At 56.5% G+C, this 27,618-nt stretch overlaps 12 protein-coding genes across 12 annotated transcripts; 4 read left to right on the forward strand and 8 right to left on the reverse strand.

Moving 5' to 3' along the window:
* Nucleotides 1-165: 165 nt before the first annotated feature.
* SCHCODRAFT_02499364 (MFS general substrate transporter) lies at nucleotides 166-2,294 on the reverse strand (the record flags this gene model as incomplete). Its single annotated transcript, XM_003037712.2, has 10 exons — nucleotides 166-348; nucleotides 433-681; nucleotides 777-901; nucleotides 955-995; nucleotides 1,054-1,386; nucleotides 1,468-1,615; nucleotides 1,669-1,759; nucleotides 1,810-1,939; nucleotides 1,989-2,002; nucleotides 2,055-2,294. 10 exons carry the CDS (start codon nucleotides 2,292-2,294, stop codon nucleotides 166-168), a joined length of 1,554 nt encoding a protein of 517 aa, XP_003037758.1.
* Nucleotides 2,295-3,595: 1,301 nt separating this feature from the next.
* On the reverse strand, nucleotides 3,596-4,538 carry SCHCODRAFT_01218986 (uncharacterized protein). Its single transcript, XM_050341272.1, has one exon. It carries the CDS (start codon nucleotides 4,360-4,362, stop codon nucleotides 3,862-3,864), a length of 501 nt encoding a protein of 166 aa, XP_050200321.1. The 5' UTR covers nucleotides 4,363-4,538; the 3' UTR covers nucleotides 3,596-3,861.
* Nucleotides 4,387-4,644, forward strand: SCHCODRAFT_02620879 (uncharacterized protein; the record flags this gene model as incomplete). The annotated part of the gene is made up of 1 exon (XM_050345023.1): nucleotides 4,387-4,644. The coding sequence occupies one exon, from the start codon at nucleotides 4,387-4,389 to the stop codon at nucleotides 4,642-4,644; it is 258 nt and encodes an 85-aa protein (XP_050200322.1).
* Nucleotides 4,645-5,846: 1,202 nt separating this feature from the next.
* On the reverse strand, nucleotides 5,847-9,817 carry SCHCODRAFT_02620880 (uncharacterized protein). The gene is made up of 10 exons (XM_050345024.1): nucleotides 9,461-9,817; nucleotides 9,215-9,231; nucleotides 8,831-9,190; nucleotides 8,042-8,783; nucleotides 7,835-7,926; nucleotides 7,698-7,785; nucleotides 7,463-7,642; nucleotides 7,204-7,409; nucleotides 7,024-7,155; nucleotides 5,847-6,967 (listed from the first exon to the last, which is right to left on the reverse strand). The coding sequence occupies exons 1-10, from the start codon at nucleotides 9,651-9,653 to the stop codon at nucleotides 6,143-6,145; spliced, it is 2,835 nt and encodes a 944-aa protein (XP_050200323.1). The 5' UTR covers nucleotides 9,654-9,817; the 3' UTR covers nucleotides 5,847-6,142.
* Nucleotides 9,818-10,903: 1,086 nt separating this feature from the next.
* SCHCODRAFT_02245358 (glycolipid transfer protein) lies at nucleotides 10,904-11,991 on the forward strand. Its single transcript, XM_050342181.1, has 6 exons — nucleotides 10,904-10,971; nucleotides 11,021-11,102; nucleotides 11,156-11,381; nucleotides 11,438-11,573; nucleotides 11,626-11,788; nucleotides 11,840-11,991. Exons 1-6 carry the CDS (start codon nucleotides 10,945-10,947, stop codon nucleotides 11,842-11,844), a joined length of 639 nt encoding a protein of 212 aa, XP_050200324.1. The 5' UTR covers nucleotides 10,904-10,944; the 3' UTR covers nucleotides 11,845-11,991.
* Nucleotides 11,992-12,051: 60 nt separating this feature from the next.
* Nucleotides 12,052-16,332, reverse strand: SCHCODRAFT_02687239 (Utp14-domain-containing protein; the record flags this gene model as incomplete). The annotated part of the gene is made up of 8 exons (XM_003037714.2): nucleotides 12,052-12,209; nucleotides 12,263-12,616; nucleotides 12,667-14,031; nucleotides 14,082-14,153; nucleotides 14,210-14,454; nucleotides 14,505-15,048; nucleotides 15,101-15,521; nucleotides 15,899-16,332. The coding sequence occupies 8 exons, from the start codon at nucleotides 16,330-16,332 to the stop codon at nucleotides 12,168-12,170; spliced, it is 3,477 nt and encodes a 1,158-aa protein (XP_003037760.1). The 3' UTR covers nucleotides 12,052-12,167.
* A 767-nt stretch (nucleotides 16,333-17,099) lies between these two features.
* SCHCODRAFT_02620893 (uncharacterized protein) lies at nucleotides 17,100-18,246 on the reverse strand. The gene is made up of 5 exons (XM_003037715.2): nucleotides 18,042-18,246; nucleotides 17,673-17,990; nucleotides 17,609-17,620; nucleotides 17,376-17,549; nucleotides 17,100-17,327 (listed from the first exon to the last, which is right to left on the reverse strand). Exons 1-5 carry the CDS (start codon nucleotides 18,213-18,215, stop codon nucleotides 17,241-17,243), a joined length of 765 nt encoding a protein of 254 aa, XP_003037761.1. The 5' UTR covers nucleotides 18,216-18,246; the 3' UTR covers nucleotides 17,100-17,240.
* A 980-nt stretch (nucleotides 18,247-19,226) lies between these two features.
* On the forward strand, nucleotides 19,227-20,745 carry SCHCODRAFT_02747178 (uncharacterized protein). Its single transcript, XM_003036352.3, has 5 exons — nucleotides 19,227-19,458; nucleotides 19,515-19,652; nucleotides 19,708-20,040; nucleotides 20,093-20,344; nucleotides 20,399-20,745. The coding sequence occupies exons 1-5, from the start codon at nucleotides 19,276-19,278 to the stop codon at nucleotides 20,459-20,461; spliced, it is 969 nt and encodes a 322-aa protein (XP_003036398.1). The 5' UTR covers nucleotides 19,227-19,275; the 3' UTR covers nucleotides 20,462-20,745.
* SCHCODRAFT_02574246 (uncharacterized protein) lies at nucleotides 20,664-21,368 on the reverse strand (the record flags this gene model as incomplete). Its single annotated transcript, XM_050343863.1, has 3 exons — nucleotides 21,069-21,368; nucleotides 20,776-21,003; nucleotides 20,664-20,725 (listed from the first exon to the last, which is right to left on the reverse strand). Coding segments are annotated over exons 1-3 (468 nt in total), but the record flags the coding sequence as incomplete, so codon positions are not given.
* Nucleotides 21,369-21,599: 231 nt separating this feature from the next.
* Nucleotides 21,600-23,747, reverse strand: SCHCODRAFT_02574250 (uncharacterized protein). The gene is made up of 2 exons (XM_003037716.2): nucleotides 22,084-23,747; nucleotides 21,600-22,037 (listed from the first exon to the last, which is right to left on the reverse strand). Exons 1-2 carry the CDS (start codon nucleotides 23,579-23,581, stop codon nucleotides 21,658-21,660), a joined length of 1,878 nt encoding a protein of 625 aa, XP_003037762.2. The 5' UTR covers nucleotides 23,582-23,747; the 3' UTR covers nucleotides 21,600-21,657.
* A 44-nt stretch (nucleotides 23,748-23,791) lies between these two features.
* Nucleotides 23,792-24,700, reverse strand: SCHCODRAFT_02498405 (uncharacterized protein; the record flags this gene model as incomplete). Its single annotated transcript, XM_050343074.1, has 2 exons — nucleotides 23,792-24,073; nucleotides 24,122-24,700. Coding segments are annotated over 2 exons (861 nt in total), but the record flags the coding sequence as incomplete, so codon positions are not given.
* Nucleotides 24,701-25,566: 866 nt separating this feature from the next.
* SCHCODRAFT_02666268 (uncharacterized protein) lies at nucleotides 25,567-27,575 on the forward strand (the record flags this gene model as incomplete). The annotated part of the gene is made up of 10 exons (XM_003036353.1): nucleotides 25,567-25,870; nucleotides 25,918-25,980; nucleotides 26,030-26,233; nucleotides 26,283-26,380; nucleotides 26,430-26,714; nucleotides 26,766-26,933; nucleotides 26,986-27,147; nucleotides 27,196-27,272; nucleotides 27,317-27,430; nucleotides 27,458-27,575. The coding sequence occupies 10 exons, from the start codon at nucleotides 25,567-25,569 to the stop codon at nucleotides 27,573-27,575; spliced, it is 1,593 nt and encodes a 530-aa protein (XP_003036399.1).
* Between the last annotated feature and the right edge of the window lie 43 nt (nucleotides 27,576-27,618).

Here is a 27,618-nt window from a genome sequence, read left to right on the forward strand (position 1 = left end):
AGGCGAATCAGGGTTCGCGGTGGGTGCGATGATAGGAGGGAGGGAAGGAAGGATAAATGTTGTATAGGTCAAAGCCGTTTGGCCGGCGTTGACTCTGCGCGTCAAATCTCGGAGTAAACACGCTGCACCGCGCGTCTAACTCCTGCGGAGTAGCCATTCGACCTTTCACCGCGCCAAAGAGCTCCGCGCACGCAGCGCCTCACCCTTGTACCAAAGGAAGATCGGGAACGGAATGCCGAGGACAATGGCGACGCCAGCCAACAATGACATCCCACCGCCGAGGCCCAACGCATTGAACATATCCTGCGCGAAGAGCGGGAAGGCGAAGCCAAAGAGGGAGCGGAAGAACTGGGAATGGGAGTCAGTAAGGTTGTTTTCGTAAGATGAGATGGATGTGGTGACAGGTTAGATAGAGGAGGAAGCTAAACTCACCGCCGCAGCCGACACCGCGCTCGCCGCGTACGTGAACGTGTCGACGAGGTAGAGTTGGATCGGGAAGTATGTGAGCATCTGCCCGAAGCCGTAGATCGCAGAGCCGATGATGGGCATGATCCAGTGGATCTTCGCCTGCGCCGACCAGCCGTACCACAAAAGACCGACCGGGACGAACAGGGAACCAAAGATGAGCGACGGGATGCGGTACTCGGGCTTGCCGATGCCGTTGTTCAGCTTGTTGGAGAGCTGTGAAGGACGTCAGTAGGATGTCTTTCGAAAATTGACCAGGAGGCCGCTCGTAGCGAGCCCCCTGCCAAAGCGAGGACAGAAGGATCACTCACATGCTCATACACCCGGTTGCCCAACTTTGCACCGACGATGGTTGAGAGGAAGAAGCCGACGCCGAGCCCGATGTAGACGAGGCCATCGATGCCGACGCTGAAGCCATAGGTCGAGGAGAAGAAGCCTGTACAAAAGGTCAGGACGCTATGTTATAGGTGAAGAACGATCAGAACGTACCAGGGAATGTCGCGAACATGAGGTAGTAGATCCCATACATGCTGCAAGAGTCTGCGTCAGCAAACATCGTCTTTCATCGACTGGACTAGGACCACTCACAAAGCCATGTAAAGCGACAACGTGAAGCAGATGATATCCCCGAATAGCAAATGCACCGGCCTCGCGATGCTAACCCAGAACAGCTTGCCCTTCTTCTCCCCGTACACGCCCATCCCCGAGCCCTGACCCATAAATTTCTCCGAATCCACGCCATTCTTGATGGCCTGCCGCATGCGCAGGTACGGGTGGTACGTCTCGCGGAGGATGGGGAGGCCGATGACGGACGCGACCCCGTTGAGGATGGCGATGATGATGAAGACCCATTTGATGCCGATGCTTTGCGCGATGAAGCCACCGCAGATGGGGCCGATGACGGGTCCGAGGAGGGGACCGCTGGAGGGGGATGGTTAGAGCCTGTCATGGATATGGGGAAGGTGGCGAGGGATAGGAAGGGAGGAGAAGGGGAAGACGTACAGGGTATAGAGAGCCATCGCGCTTCCGCGCTCCTTCTCATTGAAGAGGTCGCCTATGGAGCCACCACCGATGGCGATAGGGGCTGAGCCGGAGAGGCCACTGAAGAAGCGCAGGGCGATGAGGGCCGACGTGGTCGGTGCGAAGGCGCCTAAAAGAGAGGGTGAGCTTCTAGACGCTGCACGGGAAGCGATGCGCGCATACATCCAAGGTTGAACGCCAACGAGAGGAAGTTGGCGATATGCAAGACCCACTTGCGACCGTAAAGCTCGGACAAGGGGCCGATGACGAGGGGCTGATTGAGCGTTAGAGGAGAAGGACGAGTAGAGGGGAATAACCACTCACGCCTATAGCCAAAGCCAAAACGAAGCTGCTCAGGGTAAGCGCGAGAATGGTGGAGTTATCAATGTGATAGTCGGCGGCGACGTTGGGGAGACCTGGCGCCATCATGGAGGACGTGAGAGGGGGGATAAATCTGCGGATGATGAGTACGGTGCAACGCGATTGAACGCGAGGAAGCTCACGTGTAGAGTGCGACCTGGTGGAGAAGTCAGCAACTGAAGTCGTCAAGGGGGGAGGAGGGAACGTACGATAGAAACAGACGCCCACTTCTTCCCCGTCGACCAGTTACGAGGGTTGATGGGGTCGACGGCCCAAAGCTCGTCCGGGGTGTCTGCCTTGCTCTCCTGGCCGACTTGAGGGGTGATCTTCGAGCCCTCGGATATGGAGCGCGCCTTCTCAGCGTCGACGGTCGTATTGACCGAGCAATCAGAGTCGTCCGGGCATCTGAAGGCAATGGCGGGAACCGTAAGGGTGCGTTGCGGATCCATCACGATTCGCGTCGAGTTGGTGCGAATTTACGCGTTCGTCGTGGCTGTGGGGATCTAGTAGGCTTTGCGGACGTTGGTGACGGTGGTGGCGACGAGAAAACGCGTGTAGAGGATGAGGTGGTGGTGGGAGGAAGGAAAGGTGCATAGCAACGGGCGGGTATTTATTAGCCTTTTGTCTCGTCCGCCCCTTTAGAAGCGCGACACTGTCCTGCGTCTGAGTCTATTCAGCGGGCTAGGATCGGCGTAGAGGCGGTGCCGACAGCTTCGTCGCTTCCTTGTCAGGTTCATGTGGCGCGCGGCACCCGAGAAGATTGGCGCAGGACAAATCAGAGTAGGAGGAGGTAGCTGTGCGCACCAGCTGCGGCGCTGACATGCACGGAAAGAACAGTAAATAGCTGGCAGTGGTTTGACGGCCATTCGGTGTCTAAGAAGCATCCGTCCGCACGTTGAAGCACCGGACTGGAACATAGACAGCCGCAAGGACAGCAGTGTATCCCGCCCCGCGCACACCGGGGTTGAGTCGGCGGGCCTTGCACAACGTCCGGCCTAATACGAGGTCTGATAGCAGGTTTATATAAGTAGATGGAGGAGACACATGCATGCGCTGCTGCAGAGAATAGACGTGGACGCGTTACGCCAAGAGCATAAATCAGATGAAAAAGTTGACCGTTGACAGTAGCGCGAGGCCGGGGTCGGCGTTCAGAAAGCGTCCCTCCGAGAGCTCAGGACACCGGCGCACATGGCAGACGGGCCAGAGATCGGCGTGCGTCGAGGCGGTAGATTGAATCCCGCTGGCCACTACTGCGTATGTCGACTAGAAAAAGCGATGGCGTTGTGGTGTGCACCTAAGGAATAAACATGCTTGGGGATACCTTGGGTCTGGAAAGGGAGTGCATGGCAGGAAGGGGGTGGACAACCGAAGAACCCAACTAGGTATCTTGTCAACTATGGGGCCTTCCAAAGGATGAACAAACACACCTCGCCACACAGGGCACAGTCCCGACATTTCGGTACCTTTAGAGGCAGGAGAGAAGCCTCGCGCATGGTTAACAGTCGAAGGTCAGACCGGCGAGAGGCAAAATTCGGATCGTGAAGGCGCATTTGGCTGTTCAGAGGCCGATGCCGCAAGGCTTTACACAGATCGTTCATTGCAACCTGCCATTCAGAGTGAGAGATATCGCAGTACATGGTACGGAGCATCAGCGGGGGCGTTCGTGGCCGCCAGCGTCGAGATGATGGTGGTAGGAGGCAAGGAATAACAACGCGCTTTGCCCCCGTTGATCGATCATCACGCTTTGTCTCCGTCCCCCATCTCGCCTCGAGCGGTGCGCAAGAACATAGTAGCAGTTCCTCTACGATGAGATCACTCACGTCAACGCTCTGCCGGCTCAATGCAACCTCAGGCGCTCTTGAAGAGCACATCTCGTCTTCCTAATCGCTCCGGTCTGCCCTTTAATCACGCTAGCCTCCGTTTCAGCCCCTTCCCAGCATCCGAATCCCCTCAAAAGTCTCGTCTCTCAACACCTACTGTGGATTGTCAGCGTATATAAGCCAACCCTCCCCGCCATCAATCCCCGGGGGACTGAGTTCGGGCTCCTTCCGTCTCTACCGTCGAACAACTCTCGCCCTCTGTGATACAGCCCGTCCGGATCGTCGACTCGGCGTGCGGGCGGGAGGTCGTAGCAGAATAGGCGGAGCGTCGGTCGAGGCGGGGTCGGATGCTGTGGGCAGACGGGCGCGGGAGCGCAGCGTGTTGGCGGTTTTGGGGACTTCGTGGTGAGCAGGGCTGGGTCCGATTCCCTACCGAGGTTGGGCCAACTCCCTCCTCGCTCGCTCGCTGAAGTCCCCGTCCGTCCGTGCGCTGTGCCCCGCCTTCCCCCTGTTCGGGCAAACCGGCGTGCGTTGGCCTGCGCAGCGCTCTGGGAGAGCGGTGTCGTACTTTCTGTGGCCGTCCGGGGGCCCGTTGGTGCGCGCCGCGTCCGCGAGGCTCTTTCCTGCCGTGGCTCTGGCGACAGCAAGACTCTAGGCGACAGCGAGATCTAGGCGACATGCAAGGTCTAGGCGACATGCAAGATTCTGGCCGGCATGCAAGATGCTAGGCGACTTTCGGACCTCAAGGTTATCGACTTTCGGACATCAAGGTGATCAACCTTCGGACTTGAAGCTTCTGCTCGACTGTCTGCCCTTTCTTCGTGCTCGCCTATCACGCCTGATGCAATATTGCGCTGCCAGATGTGTACAGAGTGTCATTCCCCGTTTGCGTTTACTGATACATCAGCGCAGACACGCTCTCGTATCCGGCGCCCTTCAGCTTCCCCCTCTGATCCTCCGTGACTGTATACCGGACTGAAGGTAAAGTCGGGATCTCTTGTGCGCGGCCTTCACTCAACGTCTTGCAGTGTTACTCTGGAGAATGGAAGGGAGGATCGCTTTGGGTGCAGGGGATTTCAATCGTACATCACCACTGACATAGTTGCGCTTCGCTTCGGCTGTCTGTGATTGCTATCGGGCTCTCCGCTTGCTATATACGATGATTCCCCCTTCTTCGTGCTTTAACCTCGGTATATGCACCAACACGACAGAGGAGGGCAAGAAGCACGACGGCTCGTCACATCCTTCTCACGTGGACGGCATTAAAACCACGTGCCCGTCGGAGTTCGCCGAAGTCGAACGCGGCTTGGCTTCTGCTCTCATCTGCCTCTCGCACCGAACGGGCCACAAGCTATAAGGAACCACCGTAAGGTCATCTGAGGGTCGAGCAACCTTGTTATCTGCGGTGGTCTGGGCCTCGTCGACGTTTCACGCCATGCACCATGCCACCCATCTGCAGGCATCCAACAGCCTCGCGTCGCTATGAGGAAGTGTCTTCACCCTCACGTCCTCCCGCGATAATATACCGCACTTATTCCTGGCTACTGCGCGCGCGAAGACGGACATAACGGTGCCCATCACTGGAATGTATATACAGTACGCCGGGACCAATAAGCCCTTCATCTGAGTCGGACGCTGAGGATAACAGATTAATGACTAACTAGATGCCGGATTTTGAATGAAGTTACCTTTGTATAGGATGGCTGAAGTGCTCATCTGGAGGATCTCATATTGACTCTATCAATCTGCACCCGCGCGCTCTGACCTTTGTACGTTCCGCGAAGTTGCGGTCGTCGGTATCGTCCGCAGGATCTAATGTCACTGAAGACGATCAAGTCGGCTACGTCGGTCCCTGTCTCGAGGTCTTGCGGTAGGAAGATCACGCAGTAAGCCCGCCATGCGTCAGCTCATTGACGGTGCCACAAAAGAACCTCATTAATCAGTCTGGTGAGTGGCACTCCATGCAAATGGGCGAGTGACGCGCGTTGCATTGACGAAGCAGCACCCAGACGCAGCCATTGTTACTGACATCTCATGACATCGGAATACCCGCGTCATCGTCATTGTCGGAGACGCTCGCGGAAGGTATACCCGGCTTCGCGCAAATATTTTCCCTCCACTCATCCTAGCTGTATGCGATCCCAAACGCTGGGACGACGCAGACATTATCACAAGCTCGAACATATACCCGGAATAACTGTCTCAACGCCAGGGACTCTGACGAGAGCATTACTCGGCACTCAACGTAACTTACAAAGCGCAGCGGGATCATCCCTTCGCAGGATGTAATGTCATTCCCTACGATGTCATGGTATTCCATCATCAAAATTTGGAACACAACCCACGGTAAACCCTTCGAGCGCAGGTGGTACATATGCAGCCCCATGTACAAGTACATTTAGTCTGTGCGGTCCTTCGCAGTCCCAGGAATATTTAAAGAAAAAAAAAACGAAAGGAGCCTATAACGACTGTCCGTATCACACGAGAACATCGTCCCATTGGCACTGAGAACTGCGGCCTGCCGCATCTCCTGCTGCGAGCTTCAGAGGCGGAGAAACGATAAGAGAGAAGTCCTGCAGGTGTGAGTGGCGCATAAGATGTTCCTGCTGCGTGTACATGGAATTCGAGGCACCTGGGGAGAGAGACGAGTAAGCAGCGATGGACGCCGGCGGCGCAGCAAAGCTGTAATCGAAAGGCGTGAGGTCCAATATCGTCTCGGCGGCAATGAACGGTGGCTGCGTAGGGGCATATTGTCCCTCGTCAGTTGAGGTATATTCCGGCGGTGGGTACGAGAAGGGCACGGCCGCCGCGCCCATCCCCGGCCAAGCGATCACGGGCGGATTAGGCATGCCCGCGGCCCTGGAGAAGTAAGCGCGGTCTCCAGCTTCCTGGGTCCACAGCGCATGGCAACTCGGAGGTTGTGCGGGCTGCGGGGCAGGCGCAGCATAGAGCGGCGGCTGTTGGCTGAGCGGGAACGAGTGTTCGGAGGGCGAAAGCGCCGACACGTTCAGCGCCAGCTGACCGTAAGTGCGCCCGGCCCCTGACATAACGACGTCCCTCGGGACGGGTGATTCGCCTTCGCCGCTCGCTGATATGGCTGCTGTGTCCGACATCACAGGAGACCGAATTGGCTGTGTTCGCAATGAGTGGTAGTGCGCGCATCCAGCGAATATGGAGAGTTCGTCGAATTGATGGGCGTCCTGAGCGGCGTCGCCTTCGACGGGCTTGTCGCCCGTCCTATCATGACCGTACGCTTGCGAATGTATCGCGTCGGCTTTGGCAGCGAGGCTCTTGAGCACTAGCTGATGTAGGCGCGACAGTCAGATGGTGGCGACATATAGAGGTCAAGAGAACGCACCAGTGCCTGTGACGCCCGAGCGCTTGAAGGTGCCGCTCTCGCGAACAAGACGCACGCCTGCTCTAGCTCCTCCTTGGATGTCGCCACAATCGGCGAGAAGGGCGCATGAATCGTGACAGTGGCATGTACGACCTGGCAATAGATGAACGTCAACCGGCAATCAATCGTGGAAATACCTACCGCTGCCGCGAATGCGTCTGCCCACATCGACCAGTGACCGATGGTTGACGGCGACGACGCGATGTATTGGTCTTTGACGGACTTGAGGATAGTAGATGACGCACGGCATACCGTAAGAAATGAGTGCGAGTATGGCGATCGAAGTGGATTGTCAGGGTGCTGGACGGTGGCGCGAGCGAAGAATGAGCGGTGGAGATAAAGAAGGACTAGAAAGACAGATTGTTAACGAACGAGATCGATGCTCAATAGGTTTGCTTACCTGTCTCCTTAAAATGAAAGGGCATATATGGCCTACATGCTTCGCAATTAGGTGAAGGATAGTCGCGGACTTTGCGATCAAGAGCCATGATAGTGGCGAACGTGGGCACCGCCGCTGAAACAGTCGCTGCCACGACTTCAGAGACACACTCAGCAGCGAATAGGAACTGCCAGCGCTCAACTAGATGAACCGGAAGACGTCAGCTTCTTTCAGATGGATTATCCGTAAGACTTACAAGCGTATTGTTCAGGATCGGCGTACTCCGGTATGTTGCAGTCGACGTATGGAAGCGAGAAGAGCGGGGGACGACCAGTATGAAGACTCTGAAAGCACTGCATGAGGATGAATCATGACGGAGAGCGCCATACTGACCTGCCAAACGTCTGCCGTGAAGAGATACCAAAATAAGATCTCGCGCCTGCGGACATCCTTCGCAGGAATAGCCCATCGCCGAGCGTTGCGATCTGAAAGGTCGCCTCAGTCTACGCCTTCGTAGTCGAACAAAGGCTATGCTCACGTAGGCCGATCTATTCGTCGCGTCGTTAGAAATGGCACCAACTGATGTTAATCGTAATAAACTCACCGTGAGGCTGAGGTGCACCGCCAGAGACAAAAGATTTCGGCCCAACTCTACTCCTGAGGACCCCTCGGGGCTATTCTTGAAGAGGTCCTCGCATCCACCCGCGATCCCGTCATACACGCTCAGGAGGTAGAGCGCCTGTATGGTGAAGACGCTCGGTGTCTGCAAAACCGGTCGTAGAGACAGACATGCGTGCGCTAGCTCATGATAGCGGCGCGCGCCGTTCATCTCCGCGTATGTGCGCACCCCGCTGGGTGAAGGCGCCGGCCCAGAAGCACTCGCATTCTTGACCGTCGAGGCAACAGCGAAAATGGCGAAGAGAAGAGCAATTGCGTGAGGGCTTCGGTAATCGATGTCGTCCGAGGACGTCCCATCGTCGAATGAACAGCTGGCCTGGAAGCCATAGACGGCGGGAAGCATGTCGTCTTCGATCTGCTCCCGGGTGATTGCACCTAGAAGCCACCCAGCGGTGCTGAAGTACAGATCCACCAGCGCCATAGCTTCATCGGCGGGAGGTAGTTGCGACAGAGGATCGCCGAAGGCTGCGCCCAATGAAGGGAGAGGGAAGCCAGCAAGACAAGATGTCGACCATTCGTTGAGCGTCGAGGCGGAGATGATGGATGTGGCAGGTGATGACGGGAGCGATGTGGAGTCGATAGGCGAGGGGAACGACAAGGGCGATACTGAGGGCGCGAAAAGTGTCTCCCCGCCTACGGATGGCGCGCGCAGCATCAACAAGCTCTGATGAAAAGTCAACGCGAAGCTAAGACGAATGCAGGGAGTTTTACCTCTGAGCCGCCTGTTGGTCCGTAAAACCGAGTGACACCCTCGTCTGCGACGACGAGCGTACCGACGAGGTCCATAGGTAATGCCTCTTCATCGTGCACGTCCTCCATATCGGCGAGGTCTGGTGATGGATCTCCGGCTTCTGCATCTCCGCAGTCGAGGTCGGTGGCTTCGGCGAGGAGAGGGTGAGGGTCGGACGACCGCTCTTGCTGTAGAGACATCAACGCCTGTTCGAGCGATTGTATTCGTCGCTTCAGCTGAGCGACATGCTGGTGCAGATGCTCTGTTGCCTCGAATACGAATCTCGTGCCCTGACCAGTCGCCAACGATCCATTGGGACATAGAGGAGCGCATCCACGTCGCTGGAGACTGTCAGCAAGACGGACAGGATTACAAGGTGATACTGCTCACCACACATGCATGGCAAGGGACCTGGAAACGTCAGCGTAAACGAGCAGATAAAATTCTCGAAGACTTACTGTCTTCGAGCACTTAATCTTCAATCTAAGCGAGGGTTCAGTCGGGAGGAATATATCGAGGAGAACAAGCTCACCGTCTGCATTCGGCGCAGCTGATCTCGCCTGGACAACAGGTCAGTCCGAGTTGAGTGAGGTATGAGGTGGTAGGCTCACCTTTGCTACGCTTGAAGTCGAGCTCCCGTGTCAACGACCCGGTAAAGTCGAGGTCCTTCTTGGATGACCTACGCGCCTTGCGCACTTGACGAGTGCTCGCAGCCATGTCCCAGTCCGCGGTAAAGCTACCGCCCACTGCGCATTCCTTCTTATACAGCGACAGGTCCGATGATCCCGCCACCCTGGTGTTCATAGAGAAACTCCATGTTGATGCGTCGACGGTGTCCCTGACTTCGCCGGACTATCCCTTATGAGGACAAACAGCATCGCCGGCATTTGTATGCCAAGAGGAAGAGTGCCGCATGTGATGTCGGAGACGCCTAGCTATCGCAGAGATCTCTAACCCCCGCACGCTGAACGTCACATTTCAATGGTCAGACTGAAGCGCATGGGAAACACGGGGAACGGTGTATGGAAGGGTACCTGCCTGAGCGCATGTACGGATTCTTCGCAGGGATCCCGCATGGAATTACGAGAGTGTTGGTAGGCGCTGAGTATCAGGGAGCCTGCGATATGCCAATTCAGGAGCTCATCAGTACGGTTTAGGTATGAACGGGGATAGCTCGTCAGAATGGGGCGGACAAGAAGGTTTACATTCAGCAACGGCGGCCGTGCCGTTTGTAGCAGCGTAGAGATATTGGAGGACGTACCTGACCCTTTTCAGTCATGATAGAGATGCCTTCTGCACACGGGCTTGAACGGACGAAGACTCGTTGCGAGAGGGTTTGTTCCAGGCGATACGGTTTGTTCGACTTTGCGCTCGAGGCGCATGAGGTTTGATCGGGCTACAGGGTGATCTATAGCAACTACTGATACCGCTCTCCCTGCGACGGAGACGGTACCGGTCACGACGAACCTGCTCGCCTCTGTTAGTGGGGATCGCGACGACGTATATGCGTGACTTACTAGTATACGGCATCGGCACCGTCAAGATCCCGCCGTGAGGCGATTCAAATGTCAACCAGCCGACATCCACCATGGCGGGCTCGAATCTGCAACACAGTTACGCAGCAGCTGTAAAGCCCGACGCTCATCGAGCGGTCCGATGAAGGCCGCCAAGGTTTCGCGGAGGTTGAGAGTTTGATGCGTCAGCGCATCGGAGCTATGCTTAGACGTGGGTAGTAGGTACCACTATCCAGTGCCTCGCACCAATACATCTTCGTCTTCCCGGCGATCAGCCATGGCCTGAGGGAGTCAATTGTGCTGACGACGTTGGACTGAGCCGCAGCATTGTTGGTCATACACCGAGTTGACAGCATATGTATGCTTGGGTACAAAGAAAGGACTTGTTCTCTAGAGAAGCCTGCATTTCCACGACATGGCGGACGTTCAGGACAAGTTGAGCCAGCGGCACGTGCTAGTTGAGATCAACGGATTCTAGAAGGTTTTTCTCACGCCACTTTACATTGCACCACGAGGCGAACTCGAGCTTCGAGCATGTTGACAGTTTCTCCTGCTACCACCATCACATAGCGCTGGGAATTATGGCTCCGTACTTTGAGACCGTCAAGGTATGGGGACGAATACCAGACGAAGACCCCGAACTCAGTGAATTCGCAGTCATTCGCAGATGTACCGTATGAGAACGGCGTCGTGACTGTCGAGTTCCTCGAGGCGTCGGATGGATTCGTCAACATGTTCGGTAAGACTACCTACGCTATGGCTGACCATATGGCTTACATAACTGTGTACCAGATCTCCTCGGAACTGGTGTCTTCGGCTTCGTTCAGAACGACCTACGGTCCAACATAAGTGTAAGTACCCTTCGATGCACCCTGTCGTATCTGACATGGATTGTAAAGGGTGTTCGAGGCCGCTACCAAAGCGCCTCAGAAAACTCTGCGACATTGGAAGCGTTGGTCACCCACGAATCACAAGGACATGACCGATATGGCACTCAGTGCCTCGTCAGACTGATCCGGTAAGCCATCTATCGAAGAGCTTTAAGGTCGCACCACAGAACTCAAATATTACCAGAGGACTTGCCTTCACCTGTCGCGCACTGCAAAACATGCAGAGCGACCGGTCATCCGAGTTGCACGTATGCTTCAAGCGCTCCTACGATGTGGTCCTCCGAAAGCACCACAACTTCATCATCCGCTCTGCCGTTTCCGTATGTGCTGACCATTCCTCTAGTGTCCGAGTTTGTATTGACGAATGCCTAGGTCGCTATCCGAGCGGTTCCCCATCGGCACGACTTCTACCACCGCATCTCTCAAGGCGGCGACATCGACAAGCTAGACGCCGAGATGAAGAAATGGCTTTCAGCTCTTGACGTGATCGTATCCCGAATGACAGCGTTCCTCGAACAGGGCGGTCATGGGAGAGGTACGCTGCTCGAGTTCGCCCTGCATCTACCCACTGACATGCCCTCGGCAGTTTGATATAGGCGCTCATGAGCAGGATGAATGTCTTCGGCGGCGACTATTCTGCTCAAGGCCGTGATCGAGTATCGTCACTCTTACTTTATGTTCGTCTATGTAGAAGGCGCTGGCCGCCTTGTCATCGATAGATCCGTTTTATACGGGGCAGTTAGTAAAGGTCACTGCCAGACCTACGACCGTATCGTCTTGCTCGCAGCGTTACTTGTTGTTGCCTGCACCAGCAGTACCCCCAGAATATATTATCGCATGCACCTTGACATACATATATTGCACAACCAAAGCATAACTTAGATATGGATGATGCGGAAGAATCGAGGCATCCCTCAAGAATGCAACTTCTCCAACGGATCGATGACCGTGCCCATCTATATCGCCCGTCAGCCACAGCTCCGGAGGTCCCCCAATACAAACCACGCACCTTCTTGACCACCTTCGGCAGCGTCGCCCGCTGGAAGCCCACCCTCGTATTCCACTCCGCGCCGAGCGGCCGCTCCATACTCCGCTCATACTGCGCCGCGCTCGTGTACGGGTACGGCAGGTCCCGGACGAGGTACTTCGCCGCCTTCTTGTCCTTCCGCTCGCTCACGATGAGGTGCTTCTTCCCCGCATCGGCGCGCGCGGCGGGGGCGACGCCGGGGATCTGCTTGACGAACTTGGGCTTTGTGCGCTTTTTGAGGCCGGCCCCGCCCCAGGAGCCCCAGCCGGGGAGGGTGGTGTCGATCTCTTTGGGCGCGTTGGCGTTGACCTCGGCCTGCTTGGCTTCTTCGAATTGCTGGGGTGAATGTGAGTACAGGCCAAGATGGTCAAAGAGGATGAACTTACCTGGACGACATTGTCGCCCGCGAAGGCCTTCGCGACGAGGTCGCGTTGGGTGAAGGCAGTCGGACCCTTGTTCTTCTTGCCCTTCTTGAGCAGCGCCTGCTCCTGCAGATCAACCTCATCCTCCGAGTCGTCCTCAGAGTCGAACGCGCTCGCCGCTGCAGGCACCGCCACCTCCTTCTCCTTCACCGCCTCCATCTCGCCCTTCTTCGACGTCTTCTCCTTCCCGTCCGCCGACCTCGTCAACACCTTCGTCACGTCGATCTCCACCACCGCCTCGTCTACCGCCTTCTCTTTCTCCACCTGCCGCTTCTTCGCCCGCTTCTCCATCTTGGCGCGCGACTTGTCCAGCGCCTTGCTGTCCTTGCTCACCACCACCTCGTTCTTCTTGCGCGCCGCCTTGGCTGCCGTGTCGCGCGGCGCGAGCCAGGGGTTCTCCTCGTCTGCGACGTCCGCGCTGAACCGAGACGGGCCCTCGTCGACAGGAGATACAAAGTCGGTCGACTTGAGCGTGACGCTCGACGCGTCGGACGCAGCGACACCCGGGCGGAAGCTGAGGCGACCGCCTTGGCGAAGGGACACAACGCCGCTGGGGTCGTCCTGGCCGGCTTCGCCCTCGCCCCCGTCTTCGCTGCCGCTGCCCGCGCCACCGAGCTCGCGCACATAATCGTCCACGACGCGCGCCGCCTCGGCGTCTTTCCGCGCCATCGCCTCCTTCATGAACTTCATCTCGAAGACTGCGCGCGCGCCCTTGCTCTGCCCCTCCTCCGCTTCCTTCCCCTTCGCGTCGAGCCCCGCAAGCTCGTCGAACGCGCGGCGCTTGATAGTCTCGGGATCCACTTCGCCTTCCTCTTCGTCCTCATCCTCATCGGAATCCGACTCGTCATCATCAGAGTCCTTCCCCTCGATCCTCCGCCTCAACCGCTCGCCACGGTCCAGCATCTCCTCCATCGCCGCACGCGAGTTGTCGTCGTGCTTCCCTTTCTGCGCCCGCGCCCACTTGCCCGTATGCTTGTGACGCAGCGTCGCGCGTTCGCGCGCACGTTCGAGATCGCGGCGGGCCTGCCCCTCGGGATCCTCATCGTCCATCTCAGCATCCGAGTCCGCAGCGGCGAGTTTATCTTTGGCGCGCCGTTGGAGCTTGCGGTAGGCCTTGCTCTTGATCTTATTCGCGCGGCGGGCTTTGAGCTCGGCGCGGGTCATGAGCTCGCGCATCTTGCGGAGCTCCGCGCGACGTTCGGCGACCTCTTCGACGGTGAGCTCGGACTGGCCCTCGAGCATGGCGTCCTCGGTCCGCTCGAGGTCGGACTCGCGCAGTGCAGCCGTCTTGAGTAGGCGATCGACTGATGTTTCCAGTGCAGTTGTAGGCTGAACGTGATGTCAGTAAGTATGCGGGTATGTACATGCACAGTACGCACCTTGAACTTAGCTACCAAGCTACTCTCTCCATCTCGCGTCGGTCGTTGCAGGGGGAAGCTGAGGTGGTCCGCCTACGAAGCGAATATAGTCAGCATGCAGACACCGTACAATGAGTAGCAGCACGCACCTGTCGTATCCGCTTCATGGTATCCGTCCATTTGTCCACCTCCTCCTTCGTCTGCTCATAGGCGGCCTCGCGGTCAAGACGCTCTTGCGCTCGCTGAGCGAGGGGTGCGGACAGTGTTTGCGCTTTGCGCTTCGACGACGAGACTGAGGGACGCAGCGCCTTCGCAGCCTGCTTGAGAGATTGGAGGGTTGAGGAGGACTCAGACGCGAGAGGGGCAAGGAGATCATCGAGGCCGATTTTGCTGCCTATATGCGCCGTCAGCGAGTCCCATACATATGCATGCGAGGTGGCGCACCTGTAGTGGCTGCACGGAACTCATTCTCAGGACCTGCCTCGGTGCGCTCGGGCAGGATGCGCCGCTTAGCAGGGCGGGTAGGAAGGGCAGAGTCGTCGTCGGCATCGGGCTTGCGCTTGGTGCCGGATGATGTATCGAGGGTGGAAACGAAGTTCGCGAGATCTTCCAGGCCCTCGGGAGCGTCCTCGTCCATGTCGGATGGAGCAAAGTCATCCACAGATTCATCGTCTTCATCATCGTCAGCGCCAGTCTCCTCGGCATCCTCGTCTTCGTCCTCATCGTCTTCGCTCTCGAAAGCGGACTGGGGAGGACGCGACTTCAAGGGGGCATCGTCCTGAGCAGGTGTTTCGTCTTCGTCGTCGCTCCCGGACTCGATCTTCGCGACGCCGTCGAGGACGTCGAGCATGTCGTAGAACTCATTGGGGTCTCCCTCCTCTTCCTCTTCCTCATCTTCATCGTTGTCGTCCCCTTCGAAATGAGAGCCCCCCTCCTCGTCCGAGTCCTCATTGAGATCGACCTCGACCTGCTTCCGCGGTTTCTTCGTCTGAGGAATATATTAGCCTCAACATTCTGCATGCACCAGGCATATTACGCACCTTCTTCGTCTTCTTCGTGAAGAAGCCCGCAAACCGGTCATCATCGTCCTCGTCGAACGCGTCGTCACTCTCAATCTCTTCGTCGTCCTCACTATCCACACCGCCCTCCTCATCAGAGTTCTCCCCGATCAGACGCGCGCGCAGCTCCTCCCTCTCCTCCGCACCTCCCACGTCCATGATCTCCTCAGGGTCAAAGTCCATCTTGATCTTTGCGCGGCGCTCCCCCTTCTTCTCCGGGGCATATTCGTATACGTCGTCGTCGCGAGACTTGCGCTTCGAGCGGAGGGCCTGGCGCTTGGCGTAGCCGACTGCGTTTGCATTTTTGTTGGCCTGCTTAGGCAGTGCCGCAGAGCGTGGGGGCTTCGGCTTGTTGAAGCGGTGGGCGCTACGAGCCATGATGAAGTGATGAGGGGGACGCAGCCTGCGGGGATGGAGGAAAAAATCAGGTGCCGCGGGGTCCGAGGCTATCGATCGGCGCAGGCGGATGATCGGGCCGGTCCCTCAGAAGTCGAACTTCAACTTCGGCATGCCACCTCAGGACTGCCAGTGCAGTGCCAGCGAGATGCGGGATCTTTGGAGGAAATGTAGCTGTTGAATAGTGCTGACTTGGGAAATAGAAATACAAGTACTACAGGTATCGCGACAGACACTTTCTACATGAACGTTTACACGCCCGTGTATGCCCGTGGCACCTATAGTACGGCGAAGCAGCCACTGGAGGTCGATCAGCAGGGAAGTCAAAATCACAAGCTCTACTGACTGTAGCAAGGTTGTCAAAGCGCATGCTGTTATACGGACGCGCATGCCATGGACAGTTCAGGACGCCAGACCTCCCAGAGCCTGTCCTCGACGAAGATGCGATACTCGGGGCACAGTGCTTTCATGACGTAGGCCGCTCGATTCTGGTCGAACGCAATTGTCTGCCACTCGCCAGCAGAGTTCTGCGCCTCGATGCGGAAGTGCGCGAAAGGAGGTGGTATCGTTAACATTACCGAACGGTGGAAAGCAATCCCAATCGCCCCGTCGTGTTGTTCGATGTGGTTTTGGTGGAAGTGTACGAGTACGATATCCCCAAAGTGGATGAATTCACCCGTGAAGGCATGGAACTGGGGGAATGCTGGGAGTGGACAGATACCGACGAAGACGTTGCCACCGGAGCGCAACAACTGTCGATTGAAGGAGGATGAGTCGCTGGCGGCCGCATGGGCAGATCTGGACTTCCGAGCCTGCATGCTGCGTTGTGGCGAACAGGGGAGCTGTGGCTGGATGGCGAGGGGTTGTTAGGTGAGGAATCCTCGGTCAACGCGCCTTTAAAAGATGCTATGACAGGTGGCCTAGACAAAGAACAAAGCTATGTCAGCGCAATAGGATCTATCTCCGAACGCAGCAACGAAGCGTCAAAGCATTTCATGACCAGAGTGCGTGCGCAGCATGATTTTGCCGAGAACACGCGCGATAAACTTGATTTCGCGCCTCCCTTTCTTTGGTTCACTTTCCCCGCTCAGCACAAGGCCAACATTGTCTGCTGGGAAAATTCAGGCCACCATAACCGGTGGCATATCGCTACCATTGACCGGCTCAACACAAAGGATGGCCATCATGATTAGTTGCCGGGCATGGCGTTCGAAGTTCCGCCCTTTTTCGCTTTATTCCCAAAGGATAGATCTGTATCCCTGGGTGACTCTATGGACAGCCCCCGACACGCGAGTACATTGTGAAGGACATGAACGAGAGTGAACGTCGGGAGCAAGCTCCGATGCATGCGTCCCCGTGACGACCACGCGAGGGAGCGGCTATCAATCCTCGGTGCCGGCGACCAAACGCTTGAGCTTCCATTTCCGGGCGATGATACGCGGCTCGTACCCTGCTTGCCTCAGTCCAACAAGGTCGTTTCAAAGCTATCTGATTGCCATTTCGAGTTCTTCAGGCTATCTTGACCCGTGCGCTGCGGGTTCAGAAGCCAGCGAGCGCGTAGTCACACAAGGCCACTCAAGTACGATGGGGTCTTCGGTAACGGTGGATAGAGTGTACATGCAGTAGCATAGCAATGAATAGATCAAAAGCAAGTAAAGATAGAAAGTTAAGGAGTACTGGCCCAGATCAATCGAGACATAAAATACATATGGGGGCAAGGGGAGATCTATGACTTGACTACCGGCATAGGGCCATACTGCATGGCCTTTCCAGTGCGCCGCTTGTACTCTCTCCACTCGTGCGTCAACTCGGACTAGCCATTCATCAGAAAAGGAGGCAGAGTTCGACAGACGAGACTCACATCCATCCGAACAAAGAACTCCTCGGGATAGAATTCTTCGTTAGGATCGTCGTATGCAATCGTGTTATTGCCAAATCGAGCCAAGACTCGGTCTTCATCCAGCTCTCTGATTACCTTCACCTTCTCGGCGTAAAACGCCATGAGTCTGTTCCATTTGTCCATGTCGTAGGGTGTCTTAAGGATGTCAGCACGATACATGGATAGTAGATACGACATTCTCGACGATGACTGACCTCGTTAGCTTCCTGTTGAGCGAGTCAGCATCAAGGTGGACATGCGAGAGCGGGTATATCTGACCTCGTTTTCCCTTTCCATCTTAGCCAAGTCATCCTGACCGTACGACCAGACTTCGCGGCCCTTGTACTTGAGCATGTAGGAGCCTCGTTTCATAACGGACGCTTGGTACACGTATGGCGTACCAAACCCAGTCCAGCCCACGGGGGACCGTATCAGGCGGTCGATGAGCTCGAAGCCGACGACGTTGGGGCGGGGAAGCGGGAGGCCGTCGCGATTATGCAGAGATATGGTCTCCGAGTTGTAGTTGCACTCGCAGTGCAACAAGACGATGTTATCGTCGATGAATGTGCGCGCGATCACTCTAGGAGGCTTCGTCGACTGTAGATCAAGTCAGTACATAAGAGTTAGCATTGCTTTGAGCAAACGTACGGGGCCCGCGGTTGTCGTGGCTCTCTTGGACGAGGAGCTGTCCGCGACCACCGCGATTGCCGTGGAAGGGTGCTCGACCTTGACACGAGCAGCCTCGCGCTTTGTCTTGGGTTTGCCACGCCGCTCGGCCTTGGCTGCGGGCACGCGGGTAGACTTGGTGGTGACTTTGGGCATATTGGCGAGCGGTGAGTGGCGTTGAGGATGGGCGTCGGAATCAAGTTGAGATGCACGTGGTATCTGTACCGACGCCACTCCGGCAAAAGCCGGACCAGATCACCGGGAAAAGCGTACTGTGGCTAAGTGTATGGAGGCAACCGGATGGGGACCGTGACAGGCGCAGGACAGGCAACCAGGGGTCGGGGAACCGTGACCGGAGCGAGAATATTGACTTGTCGACAATTTTTGGCGCCAAAATTGCCATATTTGGCAGGTCCCGAGGTCAGAAAGCTGACCGTGACCCATGACCCCTGCAACGCAACCGGCCCGTCGTGACCGTGACGGTTGCCTCCATACACTTAGCCACAGTATGGTTCAATTCAAGTACAGCGGCGGCCAGATCAATTGCGCGCTGCCTTTTTGGGAAAAATCGCCGAGGCGAGCGTTAGGCATAGGCTGCGGGTCTCGGCGACCTTACAGAACGGTAGAGCGCCCATTAAAACCCCCGTCTGCATACCAACTTTGCCGGAGAGCGTCCGTGATCCTCGTAAAATGTGCCGACATGCGTCATATGGCACTGCGCGCTCTCAGGTAATCTACGGCACATATCTCACGAATTACATGACCGTTTCGCTTCAAAATTCGTATTGGGGGGTTTTTGGCTACGCTCTACCGTTCTGTGAAGGAGCTGGATTTTTCCGACCACGCCCAGCACCCGCCTCGGCGATTTTTCCCAAAAAGGCAGCGCGCAATTGATCTGGCCGCCGCTGTACGCATGAAATGGGATGACCTCTGCACCCCTTTCAAGTCGAAATCGATTTGCCAGATATTACCACGAATCATTGGGACATTGACGAGCACACTCGCAAGAACTGAATTCTGGAGGCACGCGAAGAGCACACGATAACGGGCGGGGGGCGAGGCGCTCACGTTGCAGTCACGTGCTTTGACAAAGGCCGTTCCGGCCCGCCGGCATGGCCACATGGCACGCTCGGGATCATTTCGACGACGCGTGCATCAGGACTTGATTCCAACGTTCATCATCCCCTCAACCTCGCCACTCATACCCGTCGAAAGCATGCCCAAAGTGACCTCTACGAAGTCGGCTCGCGCCGCCATTGCAGCTACCACGGCAGAGCGCTCGCGTCCCATCAACAAGCGCGACAACACCCGCGCGAAGGCCATCGCTGAACCTGCCCTCAAGGCGAGCATTACGGAGAAGGGTACTGCTTCGAAGAAAACCACGCGCGCTGCGCTTCCTGTGCGTACCTAAAATATCTCGTGGACTGTATGAGAGTGCTGACTGTACGGACGCAGTACGAGAGGCCAGCCAAGGCCGAGCGCGCCTGTACGCCCGCCGTAAAGCGCGAGGGCTCTCGCCTCAAGGCCGAGCGCTCTTCTGCGAATATCGCGGGGAGCTCCTCACTGTCAGGATTTGTCTCGTCTGACCCCCCGGTGCGTCCCTACAAACGAGTAGACATCGTCATATGCTGATCTGCTCGGTTTTCAGATCGACTTCACGGCTAAAACCCCCAAAGTCCTCGAGCGCAAGTTCATCGGCGACAAGATCGTGATGCTCCGCCTCCAACTCATGCACGACATGGACCAAATTCGCCTCCAGTACCGAGACGGCACCCCGCTTCCGCGTCCTAACACGGCAGCGATGGGATTCGAGCTATACGACCGTCTCAACCGATGCCCGGTGGATTGGAACGGCTATGGGACTCCTCTAGTGTACCGCGCGCACCTCTACAAGCGAGGGTCGTACGTACTGCGCCACAAGGGGCGCGATGTATGGGAGTATAGCACCGACGACTGGGCTGCGTATTGGAAAGAACAAGAGGTGTGTGCCCTCGTCTATCGTGCCTCGATAGATGTCCTGACGACGCCTGTAGGAACTCAGCAAGGTGAATACCGACTTACGCGACTTGACGCGCGCGACACTTACCTCCATCTTGCAGATTCCCTATGATTACAAGAAGTGGGATGAGATCATGAAGCACATCGAATACGGCTTTCGCAACCCTATCGAGGCCGAAGTCAACGTACTCGTCCACGCTGGACCTAACCTCATCGGCGTCGAGCCGCTCCCTTACGGACCCGATCCCTCCGCCTACCTGCCGGAGCATTTATTCCCGCGGTGCGATGTACGTGCCTGCCATTGACCGTCTCGAGCGCTCCTGACTAATCACGCCCGACAGCTCGAATCAACGCATCAGCTCAGAGAATACAAGCGCCGCACGGGCAAGGTTTATCGGGCATGACTATCAGCGGAGGCCCCGTCGCGCGTATTTAGAATGTATTGTATATCATATCATACCCAAACTCGCATTCCGCATTGCAAGCTGTTTGAACCCTGTAGATTACATATGCCAAGGACCAGGCTCGTATATGAGAGCTGTGCTCTGCTTTGAGGCCGATTGCCATTGTTTGGCCCCAAGCTTCTTGTACTCCATTCGATCATCACCGAAGAGGGGCAATGTGGACGGCCGCCTATAATTGTAGCATATAGTTGGGGCATGGGCATACTAGCAATTCATTGAGTGGCAATCAAGCGCGAGCGAATTGCAGGACTTACCTCGAAGATCAAAGAATGCGAGAGAAATGGTATTGGCGCCGTCGCATAGAGTTGCGCAACGACGGGTATGAAGCCTGGGGCGGTCGACATAACAATTGGCTGGCCGTTCGGTAGCGTCGAGGGCTTGTGTGCGGTTGGGTATCCCGCTCGAGCATCCGCCAGGATTCTACGTAGATCGGCCTCCATATTCCGCTGTATGTTCTCGCACACATGATCTGGATCATGGAACTGCAGAACAATGACCAATGTCAAGTCAGACGGGTTTTGAAGGGATAGCAACTCCAGGCACATACCGTACCGAAGTCGACTAACTCATGGGGGTCCCCAAACCCCCACTTCAGCTCGCCGGTACTCCGCAAAGAAAGAGCATATCGAACTCCAGGGTAAAGATAAAACAGCTGGAAAATAGGAAGACCAGGGGCACGGGCGCGTCCCACTGGCTCGACTTCGCCACCGATGGGAAGAGTGTCCATCCGGAATTTTTTGGCAGCTGCCTTGGCCAGAGGATAGCCGTCCGGTGCCGCAAGGTATAAAACGGAGAACCTATCGTCTAGATAGACGCGTATAGCGCGAACATCGGTATTGGGCAAGATTACATCTTGAAGGACTCGCGCTTTCTGTTATGCTCAGCGTTAGCATCATGGAGACTGCCGTCTGGCAAAATCCGAGGCCTCACATCACGAAAAAGGCTTTGGCGCGAGGCCAACCTAGGGAAATGTAAGTCACATCAGAGCATCGTAGGATACTTGAAGACACCCGGGCCTGCCCTATAGGGTCCTCGAGGCTGCTTCAGCGCAGCATCAGATTTCGATTATGGACGAGGACACGCGAGGGCTTACTAGGCCAAATCAAGGTCATTAGAATCTGAAGTAATATAGGGTACTACCATATAGTACGGTACGCATACAAGTACTGCCAGTTATTAACTAAAAATGACTCGCATTTATCTAAAACATTGTCCGAAGTCCATAACGCCTGCGAAGCAATGTCGAGGCGTCCGCCATACTGAGGGGTGAGAGCGCAGCTTTGGCGGATGCTGGAGAGGGGAACGATAGCGCCGGGAACAAAACCATCACCACCTGGGTCCATCTTCTTGACGAGGTAGAAGCCATGCGGCTCAGTAGGACCTTGCCGAAATGGCGTGAACCATTCGACATAGGCGAGGGGGCCCTTCGGCCATGCCGCTGGTGCGTCGCATGGCCCAAGAATGTCAAGGGTGCGAGGAAGCGTGAAAAGAACCTTCACGCGTCCGACTCGTGTACCTAAACAGTGTCAGTGATGATCAAGAGATACACGCAGAGAGCGTACCTTCAACACCAGCGCAGTCAGCCGTGTCAGCCTGTAGAATGATAGCAGTATCGAACCGGGCAGGCTTCTCCCGACTGCGTGGTGTGGCCTTAACGGTCTCCGAGAGCACCTCGTCATCATCGAAGTCGACGCTGGTGGGATATACCTTGAACTGGTGGAAGACGTCGACAGCATCAAAGGGCAGAGTGAAGGTGGATGCACGGCGGGCGGAGGTAGGGTTCGGGATGAGGGTATTGAGAAGCTGCTTGAGGCGGAGAGAGAAGCCGGGTGCGGCGTGAGATAACTCGATAGATACGAGCTTCTGAGCTTTACGATCCGGGAACTTGGCGACGGAGAAGCTCAGAGGGGTGACAGTAGTGACCGGCAGCTTCCTCTTCTTGCGCAACACCGCGATGGGTCGCTCGGGTTCGACAGCGGTGAGGTAGCGCTCGAAGGCCATGACCTTCTCTTGACGCTCGAGCCAGGCAACCATCTGCGGAAAGGCATTGCGCTTGTTCGATGCACGCCATCCCCGCTTGGCAAAGTCGATGTGCAGGCGTTCAAACATCTCCGTGTTATAGTTGTCGGTAGTCCCAAGAAGGCGAATAGATGAGATATAATGATGGAGCGAGTGGAGCTTGGGGATATTCAGATGCTCGCGGACAGGGACATCCGAGACGAAGAACATCTTGTTGCTCTCCCACATGTCGAGAGCCCGCTGCATCTCGTCGAGGCTCGCGTCGTCGTGGGACTTGTACTGAGCATAGTACATGAAGTCGAGGACACCACGACACGCTCGGATTCCCCTCGGAGGCATGACGCCAACGAGACACCCGAGGAGAGCGCGCGCGACATGCTTGCGGTCTGTGCCCGTGACCTGTGATAAAGCTGAGATACCGTTCTCGAAATGTCGGCCACCAAAGGAGGGGGGGAGGGTGCGAAGACGACGGTCGAGCTCCTCGGGAGTAATGCAGATCTGACACCAGCTGACGAGATGCTTGAAAACACCCTGATAGATCTGGTGCAAAACGTCGGGGGTGATGGCAGTGTGGATGTCGGTGTGAGGGAGGTCCTCCCAGAACGGGACGTACACCCCACCCGAGACGTCACGGGCCATGCAGCGGGTATAGTACTGCGCAGCGGTGGGCGAGTCAGCTTTTGCTTCCTCCATGACGTTGGTCGTCCACTTCGGGGTGCGTGGCGGCGCAGTTGGTGGGCCCTGGAGCTTGTCGGACGGGCATTGACACTTCGGGCAAGTACCAAACTTCGAGCAAGCGACCAGGCACTGCTCTGGGAAGTCCGCAACGTATGCAGCAAGGATGGGATATACACGGCGGACCTGCCCGTCGCCTCCGACCATTTCTACTCCCTCCTTGCCGGCAGCGACGAGGGACTCGAGGATGACCCGCATCGACTCGTGGAAGACCCGCTGTCCACGCGCGCGAGTCTCGTTCTCAGAGAGGTCGGTGCCGAGGACCTTGTCGGTGGACAAGTACCCTATGAGAACGCACGCGTGCATGCTAGGCTTGCGGCGGATGGACTTGGGGAGGTTGCCGATAGTGAGGTACACCGGGTATGCTGACTTTCCGCCCGAGAAGTTTGTCAATTGGGTCTTGTCTGTGGCGAGGATAAGGGGGCAGACAGTAGCGCCACGCGGAAGGCGACCCTGGGTGACAGTGAGCTTGCAAAGAGATACATGGGCATGTACACGTACCTGCATAGTATGCCACCAGTCGCCTGTCCACATCTCAGAGAAGAAGCGATTGTCGCGCTTTGCACTGTCGAAGATCTTCTGCGGGCGGTAGACCAGATGTTTGGCAAGGGTAGGATCCCCCCAGAGGCTCCGCACTGCCTCGACGGGATCGCGCATACGGATAAGGTGGGCGTCGTCGGGGCGATCCCGGAAGCGGAGTATTTTCGTGGACCAGGAGCCGGCGCGAAGTGGGATTTCGTCGAGATTTTGATGCAAGGATCGAGTGTTGTGAAAGGAGAGGCCGAGAGACTCGCAGACCTGGAGCTACAGTTAGCAAAGCGACGAGAAGTTGGGCTAGCCACGTACCCCAGGGATGGCAAGGAGCCGATCCAACGAAGCATGCCCGATGTTGTCTGTAATGACCCAGTGCGCGATCCGCCAGTCCATTTCGGATGCGAAAGGCGTGAAGGGAAGCGTCCCATCATCCTGACTTGAGCCTCCGCCAGCACTGAATTGCTGCCTCCAGAGATCATGCAGCTTGTCAGCCATTCGAACGACATGACCGGCGGTTGTGTCCTCGTCGATGATGCGTGAGTAGAGGTCAGGGTCCGGCTCGGGGGATAGGGTATCCCGGTACGCTTGCGTGGAAGGGCCTGGCCCAGCTTCTCCGATGTCTACATCGGTAGGGGGCGCCGAAGGGGGAGCATTGGGCAGAACGGTGGGTGGAATGAAGTGGAATAAGTCTTGATCATCGAGTACAATACGTGATACATCCTCTAAAGGCTCATCCCGTAGCTCTTCTATGGTGTAGGCGGCCCACTCCGCGATCTTGCCGGCACGATACCAAGAGCATTTCGATGACTGCCGAAGGTGCGAGTCTCTGCCGTGTGTTGTATCAAATATTGTCTTGCAGGCAGGGCATGTATAGTCGTCGATGGCTGGCATGGCGGCGGCGGAGTGACGAGACGGATGGGAGAGAGATGATTGAGCGGAAGTCAAGGGACTTGACCGTACGGCTTGCGCGCAGGACGCGTGTCAGGGCGTGGGAATTGCCGCGCGGCTGCTCTGCCGCAGTATAGTCCCTACGCCGATCCAGTTTATTTCTCAGTGCCAAACCTGTTTTGCATGAGTTTTTTTGATTTTGTGTGTATCCCTAGCCTATAAGAAAAGCTCCTCAGCCACTATTTTGAGGTAGGAACCTCGTACAAGACCAGCAAAACCTTTTGTTTGCGGGTGTGACGGAAGTCACGAAAAGTGTGACATCACGTAGTCAGCGACCGCGCGGCTCTCGTTCTGCCTTCACCCACGCCGGAACTCCTCATTGTCCTCGACCATTGCATCGTCCTGCGTCTCCCGCCCAACACCCAAATGCGCTATCTCCCTCTCATTGCTTGCTGTGTCATCACGGCCCCTCATTCGTAACTCATCGCAATGAGGACACGATCGCTTGGTGCGTCGCGTTGGTTATACTTCCTTGTCTCAGAGATTGACGCAAATTCAGGTCGCAAGCAGTCGGGTATGCATACACCGTGCTCTCGACCACCCGATCGCCCTGCCTAGTGGCGCTTGTAGCCACCGGCAGCTGAACCGTCCTTTTTTTGGTGCTGTGCTGCAACACGACCCCCCTCACTATGCCCTGGTGTGCCCTGGCCACCTCGTCCCATCAAGCAACCCTCAGGGTAGCCTCCACTTGGCAGCAACAAGCGTGCTGACAGGTGACATCCGATCGCAACACGACAAACATCAAGTTTAAGTATAAAAGGCGAGTCAGTTCACAGTACGAGCAACCCCCATCGTACTTATCATCCCCTATGTCCTCCCGCAAGTCTACACGCGCCCATCAGCCAAGCCGTGCTGCTGCTGAGGCCCAGGAGCACGCCGCCGCCATTGCGGGTGCCGATCCCAAGCCCAACGGTCGCAAGCGCAAGGCTCCCGCGCTGAAAGCGCCGGCGCCTCGCGCCTCACGTACTGCTTCTGCTACGGCAGCTATGTCCTCTGCTTCCGCCATTGGCGCTCTTCCCATCACGGCCAAGCAAGCCGAACTCATCATCGCGCACAAGAATGCAGCGAGCAAGCGCGCCCCGGCAGCCAAGTCCGCATCTCGTGCCGCATCTGGTGTGTTTTTTGGTCATCGCTGCTGAATCTCACTGACTTATCTACAGGTGCATCTACGGTCGCGACTGCCGTTGCTGCTGCTAGAGCTGCGAAGTCCAATCAGGCAGCAGGTATGTCAGTCCCACTGCTTGCAGGCGTACGCTCACGTCTTTTTTGTAGAGGTTCAAGCGCGCATCAACAGCCTGATGCAGCAGGAAGAGGACCGTGAGGCCTCGGACGACGGCGAGCTCTCTGACATGCCGCCCCTCAAGAAAACGCGCAATAACACTATCCCCAATGAGCTCGACGACTTCGGGCTTGAGGTCGATGAGGCTCTTGAGGTTCTGCAAGCCCACAATGCGATGTTTGTTGATGACGAGGAGGGTGAGTGCGGTGTTCTTGTGTATAAGTTTCTTACTCACCGTCCTTGTAGTGCCCGATAATGACCTGCAGTTCGATGAAGATGCTCAACATGATGGTGACGAGAGCGCCGAGCGTAGTGGCTGTGCATACAATGAAGATGACAACGGGGTGCGTCGGTCTTATTACTGCCATCCACGCTAGCTTATCCCTAACACAGATCGAGCTTGTTGAGGTCGCCCCCACCACACCGAAGAAGGTCAAGAAGCCCGGCAAGGTGACCGAGAGCTTCTTCACGCCTCGCACACGTGCCCTCGCTACGACGGGCAAGTCTGAAGACCGTGCCGCCACCGCCAACGTCAACTCTTTCCCCGGTGAGAATGCTGCGTTCGAGGCGCTCATCCGCGCGATCGAAAAGGCAGCGGGACCAAATGAGGAGATGCTGCGCGATGCTCTCGAGCGCGCGCAGGCTGATCCTGTTGTCTTCCAAGCGCTGATCCAGTTTGTAAGTCGTTCGTACAGTGTTCGATATCTTCATATTGATCCGGCCTCGTAGGTGACATACGGTGGCATGGGCCTGCGTGGCGAGACTTACGCCAAGACCAAGGACCTCCTCGACGCGTACTATCATATTCCGGGCGAGAAGACGGAGGATGAGATTGTCGATGCTGTCAAGTGGCTTCTACAGGACATGCGGTACTTGTATGGGGACACTGACCTTGAGGTACGTCTCTGGGGGGTTCTTGCTTCGTGTTGCTTGCTCATCCATGACCCAGAAGCGGACGTGTGCTCGCAAGGAACCTTTTCAAGCACCTATCGTCAAGGCCATCGTTGCCCAGACCATATTCGGCAAGGGCAAGGCCAATCGTGAGGGTGCTCGTCTCATGATCCAGGACCAACTCATTCCAGGAAATATGTTCGCTCTTATTGGGGCCGAGGTATGGTGTTTTGCTCACTAGGTGGATATCTGCTGACGCTCGTGACAGGTCGAGTTTGCTCTCAAGTCCTGGTCGACTGGCACGCTGAACCCCATCCCATTTTCCGAGGACGCTGGCCGTGAATCGTATGTCTCCTACCGCTATCCCTTTCCTTACTCATCCCGCCCAGGTACGTGCGTCATCTCACAAGTTTCAATAAGCTTCAAGTCAAGGCACCGCGGTTCGTCGCCTTCATGCAGCTCAAGCTCCTCAAGATGATACTGTATGTCATTACTGGCTCCTTGTACGTATGTACCCTAACGTTTGACAGACGTGACACTGGCAAGCTTCATCTTCTCGATGGATATCTTACTGCCGATGCTGGTCACCTGAATGGTGTTGACTTTGACGCTCTTGAGGCCTCAGTCGGCGAGGCTGATGAGGAGTAGGCCTTCCTCCCTGTCGTATCGTTGTTCTCAACATTCTGTCCCC

Source organism: Schizophyllum commune (assembly GCF_000143185.2).
Source record: "Schizophyllum commune H4-8 unplaced genomic scaffold SCHCOscaffold_5, whole genome shotgun sequence".
Classification (NCBI taxonomy): Eukaryota; Fungi; Basidiomycota; class Agaricomycetes; order Agaricales; family Schizophyllaceae; genus Schizophyllum; species Schizophyllum commune.